General features: G+C 36.1%; 1 protein-coding gene across 1 annotated transcript in view; it reads right to left on the bottom strand.

Annotated features, from left to right (window-relative positions):
• Nucleotides 1–10,252: 10,252 nt before the first annotated feature.
• The window catches only part of CFAP299 (cilia and flagella associated protein 299), a 657,858-nt gene continuing 649,341 nt past the window's right edge, over nucleotides 10,253–18,769 (bottom strand). The window contains exon 6 of the mRNA XM_003776468.5: nucleotides 10,253–10,490. Within this exon, the coding sequence (XP_003776516.2) occupies nucleotides 10,395–10,490 (96 nt within the window). The 3' untranslated portion in view covers nucleotides 10,253–10,394. The remainder of the gene's footprint in view (nucleotides 10,491–18,769) is intronic.

Raw genomic sequence — 18,769 nt, 5'->3', positions numbered from 1 at the left:
CTCAGAGGTTTAGACTTGGCTTAGCATCGGCCATGAAAGTCTAATCACGGGGAAGTGTCCTGGGTGTTTGTAGTCCACATGCCATGCTATGGTCTGAATTGTCTGTCCAAAGTTCATATGTTGAAATATGTTCATCTGTTGGAGATACAGCTTCTAAAGAGGTAATTAAGTTAACATGAAGCTATCATGGTGGACCCTAATCCAATCTGGCTGGTGTCCTTATAAGAAGAGCAAATTTGGGTACACAGAAATATACTGGGGATGTGCTCAGAGAGGAAAGAGCATGTGAGGACATCCGGATGCTACGTTCCCCTGTTGCATCAGCCAGAGAAGGCTGCCATCACTGAGCCAAGAAGACAGGCTTTAGAAGAAACCAGGGGGGGAGGAGCCAAGATGGCCGAATAGGAACAGCTCCGGTCTACAGCTCCCAGCGTGAGCGACGCAGAAGACGGGTGATTTCTGCATTTCCATCTGAGGTACCGTGTTCATCTCACTAGGGAGTGCCAGACAGTGGGCGCAGGTCAGTGGGTGAGTGCACCATGCGCCAGCCGAAGCAGGGGCGAGGCATTGCCTCACTCGGGAAGTGCAAGGGGTCAGGGAGTTCCCTTTCCAGGGGTGACAGACGGCACCTGGAAAGTCGGGCCACTCCCACCCGAATACTGAGTTTTTCCGACGGGCTTAGGAAACGGTGCCCCAGGAGAGTATAGCCCACACCTGGCTCAGAGGGTCCTACGCCCACGGAGTCTCGCTGATTGCTAGCACAGAAGTCTGAGATAAACAGCAAGTCGGCAGCGAGGCTGCGGGAGGGGCGCCCGCCATTGCCCAGGCTCACTTAGGCAAACAAAGCAGCCTGGAAGCTTGAACTGGGTGGAGCCCACCACAGCCCAAGGAGGCCTGCCTGCCTCTGTAGGCTCCACCTCTGGGGGCAGGGCACAGACAAACAAAAAGACAGTAGTAACCTCTGCAGATTTAAATGTCCCTGTCTGACAGCTTTGAGGAGAGCAGTGGTTCTCCCAGCACGCAACTGGAGATCTGAGAATGGGCTGACTGCCTCCTCAAGTGGGTCCCTGACCCCTGACCCCCGAGCAGCCTAACTGGGAGGCACCCCCCAGCAGGGGCAGACTGACACCTCACACGGCCGGCCAGGTACTCCAACAGACCTGCAGCTGAGGGTCCTGTCTGTTAGAAGGAAAACTAACAGAAAGGACATCCACACCAAAAACCCATCTGTACATCACCATCATCAAAGACCAAAAGTAGATAAAACCACAAAGATGGGGAAAAAACAGAGCAGAAAAACTGGAAACTCTAAAAAGCAGAGTACCTCTCCTCCTCCAAAGGAATGCAGTTCCTCACCAGCAACGGAACAAAGCTGGATGGAGAATGACTTTGACGAGCTGAGAGAAGAAGGCTTCAGACGATCAAATTACTCCGAGCTACGGGAGGATATTCAAACCAAAGGCAAAGAAGTTGAAAACTTTGAAAAAAATTTAGAATGTATAACTAGAATAACCAATACAGAGAAGTGCTTAAAGGAGCTGATGGAGCTGGAAACCAAGGCTCGAGAACTACGTGAAGAATGCAGAAGCCTCAGGAGCCGATGCGATCAAATGGAAGAAAGGGTATCAGCCCTGGAAGATGAAATGAATGAAATGAAGCGAGAAGGGAAGTTTAGAGAAAAAAGAATAAAAAGACACGAGCAAAGCCTCCAAGAAATGTGGTACTATGTGAAAAGACCAAATCTACATCTGATTGGTGTACCTGAAAGTGACGGGGAGAATGGAACCAAGTTGGAAAACACTCTGCAGGATATTATCCAGGAGAACTTCCCCAATCTAGCAAGGCAGGCCAACATTCAGATTCAGGAAATACAGAGAACGCCACAAAGATACTCCTCGAGAAGAGCAACTCCAAGACACATAATTGTCAGATTCACCAAAGTTGAAATGAAGGAAAAAATGTTAAGGGCAGCCAGAGAGAAAGGTCGGGTTACCATCAAAGGGAAGCCCATCAGACTAACAGTGGATCTCTCGGCAGAAACCCTACAAGCCAGAAGAGAGTGGGGGCCAATATTCAACATTCTTAAAGAAAAGAATTTTCAACCCAGGATTTCATATCCTGCCAAACTAAGCTTCATAAGTGAAGGAGAAATAAAATACTTTACAGACAAGCAAATGCTGAGAGATTTTGTCACCACCAGACCTGCCCTAAAAGAGCTCCTGAAGGAAGCGCTAAACATGGAAAGGCACAACCGGTACCAGCCACTGCAAAATCATACCGAAATGTAAAGACCATCGAGACTAGGAAGAGACTGAATCAACTAACGAGCAAAATAACCAGCTAACATCATAATGACAGGATCAGATTCACACATAACAATATTAACTTTAAATGTAAATGGACTAAATGCTCCAATTAAAAGACACAGACTGGCAAATTGGATAAAGACTCAAGTCCCATCAGTGTGCTGTATTCAGGAAACCCATCTCACGTGCAAAGACACACATAGGCTCCAAATAAAAGGATGGAGGAAGATCTACCAAGCAAATGGAAAACAAAAAAAGGCAGGGGTTGCAATCCTAGTCTCTGATAAAACAGACTTGAAACCAACAAAGATCAAAAGAGACAAAGAAGGCCACTACATAATGCTAAAGGGATTAATTCAACAAGAAGAGCTAACTGTCCTAAATATATATGCACCCAATACAGGAGCACCCACATTCATAAAGCAAGTCTTGAGTGACCTACAAAGAGACTTAGACTCCCACACATTAATAATGGGAGACTTTAACACCCCACTGTCAACATTAACAGATCAACGAGACAGAAAGTCAACAAGGATACACAGGAATTGAACTCAGCTCTGCACCAAGCAGACCTAATAGACATCTACAGAACTCTCCACCCCAAATCAACAGAATATACATTTTTTTCAGCACCACACCACACCTATTCCAAAATTGACCATATACTTGGAAGTAAAGCTCTCCTCAATAAATGTAAAAGAACAGAAATTATAACAAACTATCTCTCAGATCACAGTGCAATCAAGCAGAACTCAGGATTAAGAATCTCACTCAAAACTGCTCAACTACGTGGAAACTGAACAACCTGCTTCTGAATGACTACTGGGTACATAATGAAATGAAGGCAGAAATAAAGATGTTCTTTGAAACCAACGAGAACCAAGACACAACATACCAGAATCTCTGGGATGCATTCAAAGCAGTGTGTAGAGGGAAATTTATAGCACTAAATGCCCACAAGAGAAAGCAGGAAAGATCCAAAATTGACACCCTAACATCACAATTAAAAGAACTAGAAAAGCAAGAGCAAACACATTCAAAAGCTAGCAGAAGGCAAGAAATAACTAAAATCAGAGCAGAACTGAAGGAAATAGAGACACAAAAAACCCTTGAAAAAATTAATGAATCCAGGAGCTGGTTTTTTGAAAGGTTCAACAAAATTGGTAGACCGCTAGTAAGATTAATAAAGAAAAAAAGAGAGAAGAATCAAATAGATGCAATAAAAAATGATAAAGGGGATATCACCACTGATCCCACAGAAATACAAACTACCATCAGAGAATATTACAAACACCTCTACGCAAATAAACTAGAAAATCTAGAAGAAATGGATAAATTCCTGAACACATACACCCTCCCAAGACTAAACCAGGAAGAAGTTGAATCTCTGAATAGACCAATAATAGGAGCTGAAATTGTGGCAATAATCAATAGCTTACCAACCAAAAAAAGTCCAGGACCAGATGGGTTCACAGCCGAATTCTACCAGAGGTACAAGGAGGAGCTGGTACCATTCCTTCTGAAACTATTCCAATCAATAGAAAAAGAGGGAATCCTCCCTAACTCATTTTATGAGGCCAGCATCATCCTGATACCAAAGCCTGGCAGAGACACAACAAAAAAAGAGAATTTTAGACCAATATCCTTGATGAACATTGATGTAAAAAACCTCAATAAAATACTGGCAAACAGAATCCAGCAGCACATCAAAAAGCTTATCCACCACGATCAAGTGGGCTTCATCCCTGGGATGCAAGGCTGGTTCAATATACGCAAATCAATAAATGTAATCCAGCATATAAACAGAACCAAAGACAAAAACCACATGATTATCTCAATAGATGCAGAAAAGGCCTTTGACAAAATTCAACAACCCTTCATGCTAAAAACTCTCAATAAATTAGGTATTGATGGGACGTATCTCAAAATAATAAGAGCTATTTATGACAAACCCACAGCCAATATCATACTGAATGGGCAAAAACTGGAAGCATTCCCTTTGAAAACTGGCACAAGACAGGGATGCCCTCTCTCACCACTTCTATTCAACATAGTGTTGGAAGTTCTGGCCAGGGCAATTAGGCAAGAGAAGGAAATCAAGGGTATTTAATTAGGAAAAGAGGAAGTCAAATTGTCCCTGTTTGCAGATGACATGATAGTATATGTAGAAAACCCCATTGTCTCAGCCCAAAATCTCCTTAAGCTGATAAGCAATTTCAGCAAAGTCTCAGGATACAAAATCAATGTACAAAAATCACAAGCATTCTTATATATCAATAACAGACAAACAGAGAGCCAAATCATGAGTGAACTCCCATTCACAATTGCTTCAAAGAGAATAAAATACCTAGGAATCCAACTTACAAGGGATGTCAAGGACCTCTTCAAGGAGAACTACAAACCACTGCTTAAGGAAATAAAAGAGGATACAAACAAATGGAAGAACATTCCATGCTCATGGGTAGGAAGAATCAATATCATGAAAATGGCCATCCTTCCCAAGGTAATTTACAGATTCAATGCCATCCCCATCAAGTTACCAATGACTTTCTTCACAGAATTGGAAAAAACTACTTTAAAGTTCATATGGAACCAAAAAAGAGCCCGCATCGCCAAGTCAATCCTAAGCCAAAAGAACAAAGCTGGAGGCATCACACTACCTGACTTCAAACTATACTACAAGGCTACAGTAACCAAAACAGCATGGTACTGGTACCAAAACTGAGATATAGATCAATGCAACAGAACACAGCCGTCAGAAATAATGCCACATATCTACAACTATCTGATCTTTGACAAACCTGACAAAAACAAGAAATGGGGAAAGGATTCCCTATTTAATAAATGGTGCTGGGAAAACTGGCTAGCCATATGCAGAAAGCTGAAACTGGATCCCTTCCTTACACCTTATACAAAAATCAATTCAAGATGGATTAAAGACTTAAATGTTAGACCTAAAACCATAAAAACCCTAGAAGAAAACCTAGGCATTACCATTCAGGACATAGGCATGGGCAAGGACTTCATGTCGAAAACACCACAAGCAATGGCAACAAAAGCCAAAATTGACAAATGGGATCTAACTAAACTAAAGAGCTTCTGCACAGCAAAGGAAACTACCATCAGAGTGAACAGGTAACCTACAAAATGGGAGAAAATTTTCGCAACCTACTCATCTGACAAAGGGCTAATATCCAGAATCTACAATGAACTCCAACAAATTTACAAGAAAAAAACAAACAACCCCATCAAAAAGTGGGCGAAGGACATGAACAGACACTTCTCAAAAGAAGACATTTATGCAGCCAAAAAACACATGAAAAAATGCTCACCATCACTGGCCATCAGAGAAATGCAAATCAAAACCACAATGAGATACCATCTCACACCAGTTAGAATGGCAATCATTAAAAAGTCAGGAAACAACAGGTGCTGGAGAGGATGTGGAGAAATAGGAACACTTTTACACTGTTGGTGGGACTGTAAACTAGTTCAACCCTTGTGGAAGTCAGTGTGGCGATTCCTCAGGGACCTAGAACTAGAAATTCCATTTGACCCAGCCATCCCATTACTGGGTATATACCCAAAGGACTATAAATCATGCTGCTATAAAGACACATGCACATGTATGTTTATTGCAGCATTATTCACAATAGCAAAGACTTGGAACCAACCCAAATGTCCAACAATGATAGACTGGATTAAGAAAATGTGGCACATATACACCATGGAATACTATGCAGCCATAAAAAATGATGAGTTCATGTCCTTTGCAGGGACATGGATGAAATTGGAAATCATCATTCTCAGTAAACTATCGCAAGAACAAAAAACCAAACACCGCATATTCTCACTCATAGGTGGGAATTGAACAATGAGAACACATGGACACAGGAAGTGGAACATCACACTTCAGGGACTGTTGCGGGTGGGGGGAGTGGGAAGGGATAGCATTGGGAGATATACCTAATGCTAGATGATGAGTTGGTGGGTGCAGCGCACCAGCATGGCACATGTATACATATGTAACTTACCTGCACGTTGCGCACATGTACCATAGAGCCTAAAGTATAATAATAATAATAATAATAATAAAAAGAAAAAAAAAAAAGAAGAAACCAGACCTACTGACAGTTGATTTGAGACTTCCAAACTCCAGAACTGTGAGAAAAGACATTTCTGTGTTTAAGTCACCCAGTCTGTGGGAGTTTGTTAGAGCAGAACTTGCAAACTAATACATCTCATAATCCAACTTAAATCTCCAGTTAGTATTTACTATCAGTAAATTCAATTCAGAGGCTAATATAAAATTTACTTGTGATAATATAATTGACTTTTTAGTGCTTTAAAACTTAGCATTAAATATAGGAATAAATTGTAAATATGTTTGATGTTTGAAAAATTTTAAATATCTCTATTTAAAAATAAGTAGTTACATTTTAGAGAAGCTGGCATATTAGAATGTAGAATATCTAACAGATAAGCCTTGCTATTCCCATTTAAAGTGTGATAACTGAATAATTTTTTAAGATATAATTTTAAGGTTAAATTTTATGCATTTATAAGCCATACTGGAATATTTTAGGCAAACATAAGGGTCATTATATTTATTTTATTAGATTTACAATAGTCATTTAAATGCATGGGAGGGCTTATTTTTAGGTAAAACTTTAAAATTCTTAGAAAATTAAATACAATAAAGTTTATAATTAAAATTTAAAATGTTCAAAGGAATTTAGTTAAACTATAGAAGGACCCCTAGAAGTGATTGTTAAAATTTGGTCAAATCTATTGATAGAATAATAAAATTTATACATTATAAAGTGTATGAAACTAGGGTTTTTAATTTATAAATTTAATAGGTCAACCATTTATTTGATCACAAAACATCTCGGACTAACAGAAAAGTTGTAAGCATATCACCAAGACCTTTTCCCATGAATTATTTATAAATAACCTACTGACATGATCCCCTTTGGACTCTCAAATGCTTCAGTGTAATTTCCTATATTTAAGAACATTCTGCTACATAACCACAATATAATAATCGAAATCAGGAAATAAATCTAACCACAATACAATCATCCAAATTGAGAAATAAATATTCTTATATTACTACCATTTAATCTTCAGAACCTTAAATTTTCACCAATTGGAAAAATTAAATTTTCACCAGTTGCCCCCAAATTCCCATTATAGAATAAGGATCTACTTCAGAATCATGTGTTGTATTTGGTTGTCATGTCTTCCTCTCTATCCTTCTTCAGACTGGGACAGTTCTTTCTTTTTACCTTCACTGTCACTTTTAAAGATTACAGGCTAGTTATTTTTAATAACATCTCTGGATTTGGGTTTGTCTGAGTTTTCTTTTGATTAGATTCAGGTTATGCAACTTTGGAAGTACTATTACAAAGGGGATGCTACGTTCCCCTGTTGCATCAGATGAGTCTTGCTCTTCCAATTTAAAATGTCTATTTGACAAATTGATTCAGAGATGAATCTTATTTGCTAGGGCACATATTCATTTTGCTTCATTACTGATGATATTTTCTTTGATCATTTGCTGAGAGTGGTGTCTGCCAGCTATCTCTACTGTTTTCTCTGTAATTAATAAATATTTTGTGGATACTATGTAAATATCCTCTTTCTTATCTAACATCCAATTTATTCATGTCTGTAGATCACTATGGACTCATTGTTTCCTATTTTATCTCTGTAATTATCATCATTTTGATGCCCTAATGGTCCCATATTTGGCCAGTGGGTACCCTTCACACAGTTCTGTGATCCTTTTGATAAATCCCATTTGTTTTTTGAGAACTTTTTTACTTTCTGGCACAACAAGGTACTCCAGACTCTTGTATTTTCCCTGCTTCAGCCCCCAAATTAGTTGTTTTCTCAAGGATCCCCATCCCTGCTTTTTTCTGGTGGAAAATGGTGTTAGGAATATGAGATCTGGGCATTAGGTATGCTCACTGATATTGGTGGGTGGCTGCTCCTGGGCTCTTTCAGTGAACAGAGTGAGGGACTATACATGCACAGATATATATTCCATATCTGTTCTATACATTGTATATACTGAAAATTATGAGATCACCCTGATATACCCAATTCCAATGTAATATCGCTCCACTCAACCTGCTTGGAATCTGGCATATCGTGCCAAGTCATCATCTTCCCCATGAATACACCCTTGCATTTGAACTGCAACTTCCTGCTTTGGGCTCTACCAACCCCACACCTGAGCAGATTTCCACCGGGTTGTCCCCACCTAATTGCCTCAGTACAAGGTTGTTTAAACGTATCTCAAAATAATAAGAGCTATTCGTGACAAACCCACTGCCAATATCATACTGAATGGGCAAAAACTGGAAGCATTCCCTTTGAAAACCAGCACAAGACAAGGATGCCCTCTCTCACCACTCCTATTCAACATAGTATTGGAAGTTCTGGCCAGGGCAATCAGGCAAGAGAAAGAAATAAAGGGTATTCAAACAGAAAGAGAGGAAGTTAAATTGTTTCTGTTTGCAGATGACATGATTGTATATTTATAAAATCCCATTGTCTCAGCCCAAAATCTCCTTAAGCTGATAAACAACTTCAGCAAAGTCTCAGCATACAAAATCAATGTGCAAAAATCACAAGCATTGCTATACACCAATAACAGACAAACAGAGAGCCAAATCATGAGTGAACTCCCATTCACAATTGCTACAAAGAGAATAAAATACCTAGGAATCCAACTTACAAGGGATGTGAAGGACCTCTTCAAAGACAACTACAAACCACTGCTCAAGAAAATAAGAGAGGACACAAATAAATGGAAAAACATTCCATGTTCATGGATAGGAAGAATCAATATCATGAAAATGGCCATACTGACTAAAGCAATTTATACATTCAATGCTATCCCCATCAAGCTCCTATTGACTTTCTTCACAGAATTGGAAAAAACTACTTTAAATTTCATATGGAACCAAAAAAGAGTACACATAGCCAAGACAATCCTAAGCAAAAAGAACAAAGCTGGAGGCATCACGATACCTGACTTCAAACTATACCTCATGTTCTCACTCATTAAGTGGCAGTTGAACAATGAGAACACATGGACACAGGGAGGGGAACATCACACACCAGGGCCTGTTGGGAGGTGGGGGGCTAGGGGAGGGATAGCATTAGGAGAAATACCTAATATAGATGATGGGTTGATGGGTGCAGCAAACTACCATGGCCCCTATACCTATGAAACAAAACTGCACGTTTTGCACATGTACCTTAGAACTTAAAGTATAATAATAATTTTTTAAAAATACATTAAAAATAATTAAAATATGAAATAAAAAATAAAAAATATTTTGAAACACTAAAAATAAAGGAATTAAATTGAATGAGAAAAAGAAGAGGAAGAACCAAATATTAATTTTTAATAAAAAGTGGCCTTCAAATAATATCTTTTCTGCACAAAAGCCACCTGCACGGCACATCAGGAAAAAGTGCTTATTTCTATCATCAAGTCTTGATTTTTCTAATATCTTCTAGTTTCCTTTAGATTTCATTTCCTCAGCTTCGCTGTTATAGGATTCATGTTATCCAAGCATATATGCATATTAAACACTTTCGTTCATTTTATACATCATTTCATGGGATAGTGCAGATTTTACTTACTTGTTTAGTACTATTGAAAACCTTGTATGCCAATTTGGGACCCCTTAACAGTCAATATTCAATGATTTTAGCAGCCAGCACTGCCATATGGCAAAAGCTTGGTCCATTCGATTTAGCAATAGTGGGACCTGGAACTGTTTTTTTTTGTTTTTTTTTTTTAATTCTGAGCTACATAATAGTCACCAATTCCTGTTACCTTTGAAGTAGTACCAAAATTCTCTCCCATGAAATGTTGCAATCAGCTTAGAGGCTATCTGTATAATAAAAAGACAGTCAATATTACAGTTTTCTTTCTAACTTCTTTATTAACTTTATTGTTCTAATTTGCCTTCCAGCTGCAGGGCTCATTTATTATTCTAATTTGCTCTGTCTACGGAATTTATTTACATTTAGCAAATTATTAGGAAATTAACATGTTGGTACTTAAGTCTTCCTTCTGGAAATGTGGTCAAAAATGACAGCTTGTATGTAGAGTTCTGTCGGGATAGGGATTCTAGTAGAGTTGTCACCTGGCTGCGCCTAAAATACATAAATTATATTGTTAGTCAAGTCTATACAAATACTTGGCCTTATTTTTTTTATTTTTTATTTTTTGCTTTATATTGTAGAAAACAAAACTAGCAAGTTTGTTTCCATGGAGATATATACATGTTTTCCCCCAGTCTTTTTCTCAGGAGTGATCATTATTCCAATTAGGAGCTTTGAGGCCCTGGGTTGTGATATTGAAAATGCCCAGGGTCAAAGCAGTGTCACAGGCTCATGCTTGTCTAGACTCTACTGAACCCCATGAGTCACTAACTTCAGAATTCCTAGCGAAGGGCTTTACAAAGACGTGTGACTTCAGGGTAATAATTCAAAAAGAATCCTATCTTGATTTCAAGTTTGTCAAATAAAATGTCTCAAGTTTGGGATTGGTTTAGACCAGTGGAAGTGCCTGTCTATGGTGGGTTTTACATAAAGCATCTTTCTTATCACTTTACAAACTATTTGATCTGCTTTTTTTTTTCTTCCTTCAAATTATAACCTTTTAAAAGGATTTCATCTTTTTTAAAAAAAATTAGAATAGTTTATCATACTGATAGGCTTCTAGAAAGCCTCTATGGAAATAAATATTTGCTAATGTGGTATTGATAAGGGAGAAGAAAGAAGTTTGTGTAAAGCTGATGCTCAGAGAAGAAAAAAATGATTCTAAAAGAGTTGCACAGTATGTACAATTAGAAAATTTTAGTTACTAGGCCTTTTGTATATTTGATGTAGAAAAGAATGATATTATTTGATCTCTCCTAAGAAGAGATAATTAGAAATTTAGAATTAAGGATAAAGAGAAGTTTGGTATTGCCTTTTCCATATGGTACTTAATTTCTTGTGCTAAACAAAAAAGTGGGTGTCCTGACTGTGCCCCCATCTAAGTTAGTTTTGCTTTTTATTGTTTTTGTGCTATTTTACAACTCTTTAAGTTGTATAAAATTGATAATAATGGAAAATATCTTGCCCACAAATATGCAAAATAATTGTGCCCAGTGGAATTCAATTAATCATTGCCCTGTATAGAGACCTATTTTGCAGCTATTTTTATTTCAATTTTCCTTATTCCCTATACAGATATGTTCTGCTCTTTGAATTCTCCTTTGAACTGGTTATAATATCTTACTGGTTCCTTCTACAATTAATGAATTAAATGAAATATTTTGAACATTTATGTTATAGCTGCATGAGAGTTATTTACACCCCTTTAAAAATTATCTTGTAAATATTTTGGAGGTTCTTCTGCCAATAGTCAGTGGATTCCTCTGATAGATGAATAAGCTACATGCTGGAGGAGGTTGTACCCCTGGGGGCTTAAACCCAGACTCCCAAAGGTAAATACCCAGTAACAATAGAAATTTAACTTTGCAGATCTTCTGTTTCTTTCTATATTTTCCTTTTTGGCCATTTTTGTGTTTTGTTTTTGTCTTTGGAGCTCTTACAATTGATATATTATTTCCTATTGGTGACAGCAGTGATTCAGAACATTGTGGGCTAGCCATTGTTATTTTTGTAAATGGATTAATGGATTAGAGAGATTTATTCCCCTTGTGTGACAGACAATAATCTTTTTTAAAGTATTTTATTTTTATTGGTTGTTATTTGTCTATTTTGAGCTCAAATTAAGACTCTTGTGCCCATCAGGAAAGAGTACAATGCTTTGATATATGAACTGGTGATTTTTCTGTGTTTACTTTTGATATGTGGCTAATACTTAGATCTGAAGTTATAAGCAATCTTGTGTCTGTGTGTCTAGATGCTGATAATTTAGAAAGACCTTTATCTCTTTTTGGATGAGTGCGTAATATTTTCCTCTCTCTGGAGGGTAATGAATTAGGTTAAAATGTCTCCTAAATTAAAGAATCTCTGTTCTGATTGGCCTATAGGGTTCTTATATAAATACATTCTTATATAAATCAAATATTCATAAAATTCCAAAACTTAGGAAATTTAAAGTTATAGTATTTTAAATTGTGCTATACTTAATAACTTATTTTTACGGAAACTCAGAAATGTTTTTAAAATTTAAGTTTACATAATTACAGTAAATCTTTGGTAAACAAGACTAGTGTAATAATTTTGGTTCAAAATAAGCAGCTATGGTCTATGATTTATCAGTGTTGGGTTTAATATAAATAACATTTTATTCTACTTGGGTTTGTTTTTCTTAAACTTACTTAGGTCTACTAACTAACAACATGCCTACACAATATTTTAGATAATGAAAAGTATAAATTTATATTCAACTAAATTGAATCATTATTGAGACAACTTTATTTCAACAGTAATCGTGGGGTTTTTTTTGTTTTTTTTTTTAAGTCAGCTTGAATATAGGTCCCAAGATCCTTAGGCAACACATAACCTTAGACTGATATTAAGTTGAATTATACAATGAATACTCGCTTGATATATAGATGATTTCTAACTGAGATAGGAGACTGTAAATTTGATGCTTAATTATTAGGCATAATTTTAAGTTTTTACACTTTTGCTTATATCCTATAGAATGTGTTTGTTTTGGGTCCTGTTAATGAATGTATTCATTTTGTCTCTTTAAAAAGGTATGTATGTGGCTATTGAAAGTTGCAATATAAACTTTGCTCATCTTTTAAAATGCTTGTGGAAGATACACAATTCTTAATTATCAGCCTCTAGTTTTCTTCTTGAAATAGAAGTTACTTTGGTAAAAGTCCTTTTAATATGAATAGTTAAGACTACACTGTGAGAATAGGGACAGACTGACACCACTGTCTATGTCCTTTCGTGTTTCAAAGAGAAAATAGTTTTGTCCTATTGTAGTGGTTTTGTAGTAGTATATAATAGTGGGGATATACAGAGTAGTGGTTTTCAGGCTTCCCTCCCATGATTTTCCCCATCTCAGGACCTCTGTACAATCTTGGGACTTACTAAGGACCCTAAAATCTTTCACTTATGTAGTTGATAACTGTTAATATTTTCCATATTGAAAGTTGAAATTGAGAACTTTAAAAATAGTTACTGCTTCATTTGATCACAACAATGACAAACATATTGAAGTTTTAACAGAAATAACATTTGAGGATTAATATAAAAGTGGTTTTGTGCTCATGGATCCCCTGAAAATTGCAGTGATATGAAAAAGCAAAATGAAGAGCAAATTTTGGAAATATATTTTACTTGCCTTAATTCATAATACCTGAGTCTGAACAAAAGCTATGAGATGTGCTACAATTTTAGTAAAATTTGCCCAATCTTGATGGGCTTGTTTTCTTAGCTTACTATTTGCCTGCTAGATGAAAGCCTTTTTTTTTTTTAACTTTCTATGTAATCTGCCTAGATAGATAGCAAAAATCATGTCTTATAAAAATAATTTTCTGTGCTTTATATTGAATTTGTTACATCCCTGATTAATTTAATAAAAAGAATGCAAAGAACAATTTCCTCACATATAAAGAGCTAAGGTTCTTTACAACCAAGTTAATGTATATATATTTTTTAATATTTTATTGTTTTAAGTATGTACTTAAACTGTTAACTCATTATTATTTCTCTGGTACCCTGATCTTATTTTAATCAAATGTCCAAATGTCCTCTATTATTTTTTCTGATTTTTGCCATTCATAATCGGATCTTAAGTATAGAAAAAATTAATAAAAAAGTCAGGATATCTTTTACACTTAAAACTATCTTTGAGATTTCCCAGATGGCCCTTCAAAAATATCACAAAGAGTTATTCCTTCACCTTTGCAAAGAGGTGCTAAAAATAATTAGTTTTGTTTGTGGAATTCCTTGGGAAGAATTTTCAAATCAGAAGAGATGCTCAGCCTTACTTATGTAAATTGAATAGGTATAATGTTATTAACAAAAATATTTCAGAAATTTTATATGCTTTATGGGAAGTTCCTGAATTTTTTTTCATTGCCCTTTCTGCTTTACTTGTTTTTAACCTAAGGGAAATAATGATTGTAACTCTTGGAAATATTTCCATCAGGTTTTTCCATATTTATCAGAGTTGTAGCAGTGTTTTGCCTAATGACATTAGACAACAATAGCATAATGTTTTCAGTCATAATTTCAGCTACTGTTTAAAAAATACAGATGTTTAGGCCTTATGTACACTTACTAAATTTCTTTACTTGGTTTCTTGTATTAGCAATTATGTTTTAGTATTATCTATGTGTTGTCTCTATCTCAAGACTTCTTCCTCTGTAAAATTATTTTCATCCATTTTTTGAATCAGACATATCATTCACAGACTTCTTTGAAAATAGATTTAATCACTATCCTTAGAGATGTTTGTCTAATTGTCTTTTGTAGTGGATTTATTATCATTGTTTTGCATACCACAGAAAGAACTAAATTTCCTTGTCTGTTGCATTATTCTTACTATAAACTCTCACCAGACTGCTCACATTTGAAAATTATTAGTAATAAGTCCACGACAGTCATTTTAGGTCCCTGTAGTTTATTGATAGTACTGTTTTACTCTGCTGCTTCCCTGAAGTCTCTCTTCCAGGTTATAATCCAGTATTTATGTCTTCAACAAAGAACAGTCTTAGAACCTCATGGAAGATAACTACCAGGTACTTTATTGACACTTCAAAGCTGAGCTGACATTGGTTAGACAGCTTTCAGACTACACCATGAGTGGACTGAGTCAGGATTTCCAGGACCCATTTTAGGCCAAAGCAGAGGGTGCATATGATGCACAAGATTCAGTGGCGTAGGAATTAAAATTGTAATAAGACTGAATGCAGTAATGAGAGAATTTTCTTATGGTTATTCATTTGGGATATTGTTGATGTTGTCTTAATGTTTCATTTTTCAGAAAAATAAGAACACCCTTTCTCCTTCTTCTTAAGAAATCTGTAACCCATAGAAATTTAGTAGAATCTACTTTATAAAATGAAATGAAACATTTGAAAATGACACGTGATTTTCATGTATTCCTCTAGGACTCAGAAATTCTTATTGAGTCTTTTTACTTTCCGTGGCCATTTAGTAATCTGCATCAGTTCAGTAAGAAGTTGTCATCCTTTTTACCAGGATGTAATTGTACAAATTATAAAACCAAAGCCTTCCCTGTAATGTCATGTTTGAAAACAATGTTCATTGAATCACACAGAAACAGCTATTTTTAAGGAATTAAGTTCGACTTGACTTATGGAGGTAGTATTTACAAAGACCTTCTGGACAAACTGGTCTACTCCTTGGCTTTAATGGTCAAGAATATTGTATACTACGTGTAAGTTATCTTAAGATATTTTGGGACTTTTAGAAGGGAATAATTTACCCAAAGTTATAGGTTTTATAGGTGAAATCTTGTGGACAGAGTTTCTTGGATTTAGTTTTCTAGCAGCAGGATGACAAATAATAGAGGGCCTTAAAAGTCCAATTTGAGATTCCTTATGAATACTTACAGACAGAATTTAATTTAGTATTTGTTCAAAATTGTATAGCCTTAGAATTTACAATGGAAACTTAAGGTGACCTATATGGTAAAATAACACTTTTGCGACACCTATATAAATAGTAAGGTAAACCTAATAAGACTAGCTGCATTTTATGATAAAGAATAATCTTTCTGAAATTATTATGATAAAAAGAGGAAAGGAGACAGACTGCCAGGGAAACTTGTGAGAAACTTTGAAATGGGCAAAAAATCAAACAGTGGGTATCTTGATTACTCACTCATTTAGGTTTTCTCATTTATGATCTGTATTACAATTTCGTAAATTTTAGAAATCGATAATAATTCAAACAATTCTTGTCTGTAGTAATGCAAAGTAGTTGTGTTCAGTAGAATACAATGGATTTTTGCATTGACGCTTTTTATTTATTTGCAAATTTATTTTAAAATCTGTTTATTCCCTTTTTATGTCTCTGCTCTTTGAATTCTCTGGAATCAGTTGTAATACCTTACTGGTCCCTCATTAATTAATGAGTTAAAAATCTTTGCCACATATTCACTCTATATCTGTATGATAATGATGATTTATCTTCTTTTAAAAATTGTTTCTTAATAATGTATAAAAAGAGTGCTAAAAACAGTCACACATACACAACAGCAACAGCAAACGATGTAACTGGCTGAGAAAATTCAGCACTTAGAAAGCTCTTCCTTCAAATTCATGGCACTGTAAGGAGCTGTGAAAAGATTACTGCCTGAAACCACTACTGGGTCCCAGGAGAGATGGGACTCCAAGCCAAGTATAAAATATGGGTAAAACAAGATATTGGAATAAGTCCTACAGTAAAAAGTTACTGAAAAATAATAATTGATGAAACAAGAAGATTCTAACCTTACTCTACAAAATCCCAGAAGAATTACAGATTTAAATGTATCAAAAGAACCATAAACAAATTTAGAAGAAAATATATGTAACTATTTTCCTGATTCTAGTATAGGGATCTTTTTAAATATAGAAGCAATGAAAGCTATTAGAAAGAGAAATCAGTAGTTAGGATCATAGAAAAATTTAAAAATTTTGCATGACAAAACAATTTTGGTTTGTCACTAAAAATATGATAGCCAAAAGTTTTCTACCCTCTACACATAGAATACTTTAAAAATTTATTTTAAAATTCCCAGTAAAACCCTAAAGGAAAGTACGTAGACGGAAATAACAATTGCAGAAAAAAGGAGATTGGGCATGGTGGCTCAAGCCTGTAATCCCATTAATTTGGGTGGCCAAGGCAGGAGGATTGCTTGAGGCCAGGAGTTGGAGACCAGCCCGGGCAACATACTGTCGCTATAAAAAAAAAACAAACCTTAGGCATGGTGATTAGTGCTTGTGGTCCCAGCTATGCCAGAGGCTAGGGAGGGGGAATGTGCCGGGGTTGAAGTGGGATCATGTGAGCCCAGGACTTCTAGGCTACAGTGAGTTATGATTGTGCCACTGGGCGCCAGACAGAGCAAGACACTGTCTCTAAAATAAATATATAAATAAGAATATTATATACTAGCATGCATATAAAAGAAATGTTCATTTCCAATAGTAATAAAAAATGCAAATCAAAATGACTACAAACAAATCTGGACTGTGAAATTAACAAAGTTAAAAAAGTATGCAAAATAAATAGGGCATGGGAAATGGGAAATTTTAAACAGCTCAGATATAATTGTAAATTGACATGGTCTAACTGCAAACCAATTTGACAATATCTATCTAAAGTTTTATAAAATACATATATTTTGACTAAGCAGTTTCCATTTTAGATATCTGTCCTAAGTCGGGGTAAAATCAGAAGCTTGGTTGTAGAGTTGTTAATTAAACTGGAGGGAAAGCAGAAACCAAACCAAATTTCCACAAGTGGGAAATTCTTATGCCAATTATGAGTAATTCAAAGGATAGAATATTATCTACATTCTTTTTTTGAGATGAAGTCTCATTCTTTCCCCCAGGCTGGAGTGTAGTGGCACGATCTATCTCAGCTCACTGCAATCTCTGCCTCCCAGGTTCAAGTGATTTTTCTGCCTCAGCCTCCCAAGTATCTGGGATTACAGGTGCATGCCACCATGCCCAGCTAATTTTTGTATTTTTTTTTAGTAGAGATGGGGTTTCATCATGTTGGCCAGGCTGGTCTCTAACTCTTGACATCAGGTGATCTGCCTGCCTCAGCCTCCCAAAGTGCTGAGATTACAGGCATGAGCTACCGTGCCTGGCCTATCTACATTATTTTCAATTTGCTTTTTTACTTAATAGTGTATCTTGAACATCTGCACTAATCCATCAACATCAGTAAATACGGCTTTAACTTTTTAAACTGCTACATACTATTTATTTGTATGCATGTATCATAATTTATTTAACCATTGCCTGGTCATGAACATGCAGATTATTTCCAGTTTTTAACTCTTGCAATGCAAAATGATTATTCTTTTAGAGTTTTCATGGTTTCTAAGGTAATACACTACTAGGAAGAAATTTTCATTCATTGAGCACCTACTCTGTGGCAGGCATTTTAAGCATATTCTCTCATTTCATCTTCACAACAACTCTTTGTAAAAGGCTATAAATTTTTAGATTTTTACAGATGAGAAGACAGAGGTGAAGTGCTCAAAGGGGTGAAGTAATTTTCCCTAATCACAAAGCTGATAAGATCTCTGTACCTTCAACTCATTCTAAGTATTGCTCCTCTTAAGAGCTTTGCCCTGCCTAAGCCCTGATGGCCATTTCTCATTCCCTTCCAACTTGTTCTGCAGTTCTAGCTGCTTTCAACTGCTCCAAAGTATTTTAGAGAATCCTCAGGTCTGGGAGAATTCTCAAGTGGGATTTATTAAGGTACTCAAG

Source organism: Pongo abelii, chromosome 3, assembly GCF_028885655.2.
Source record: "Pongo abelii isolate AG06213 chromosome 3, NHGRI_mPonAbe1-v2.0_pri, whole genome shotgun sequence".
In the NCBI taxonomy this organism is placed as follows: Eukaryota; Metazoa; Chordata; class Mammalia; order Primates; family Hominidae; genus Pongo; species Pongo abelii.
Note: the sequence above shows the minus strand (reverse complement) of the source record. Positions and strands in the feature narration are given on the sequence as shown.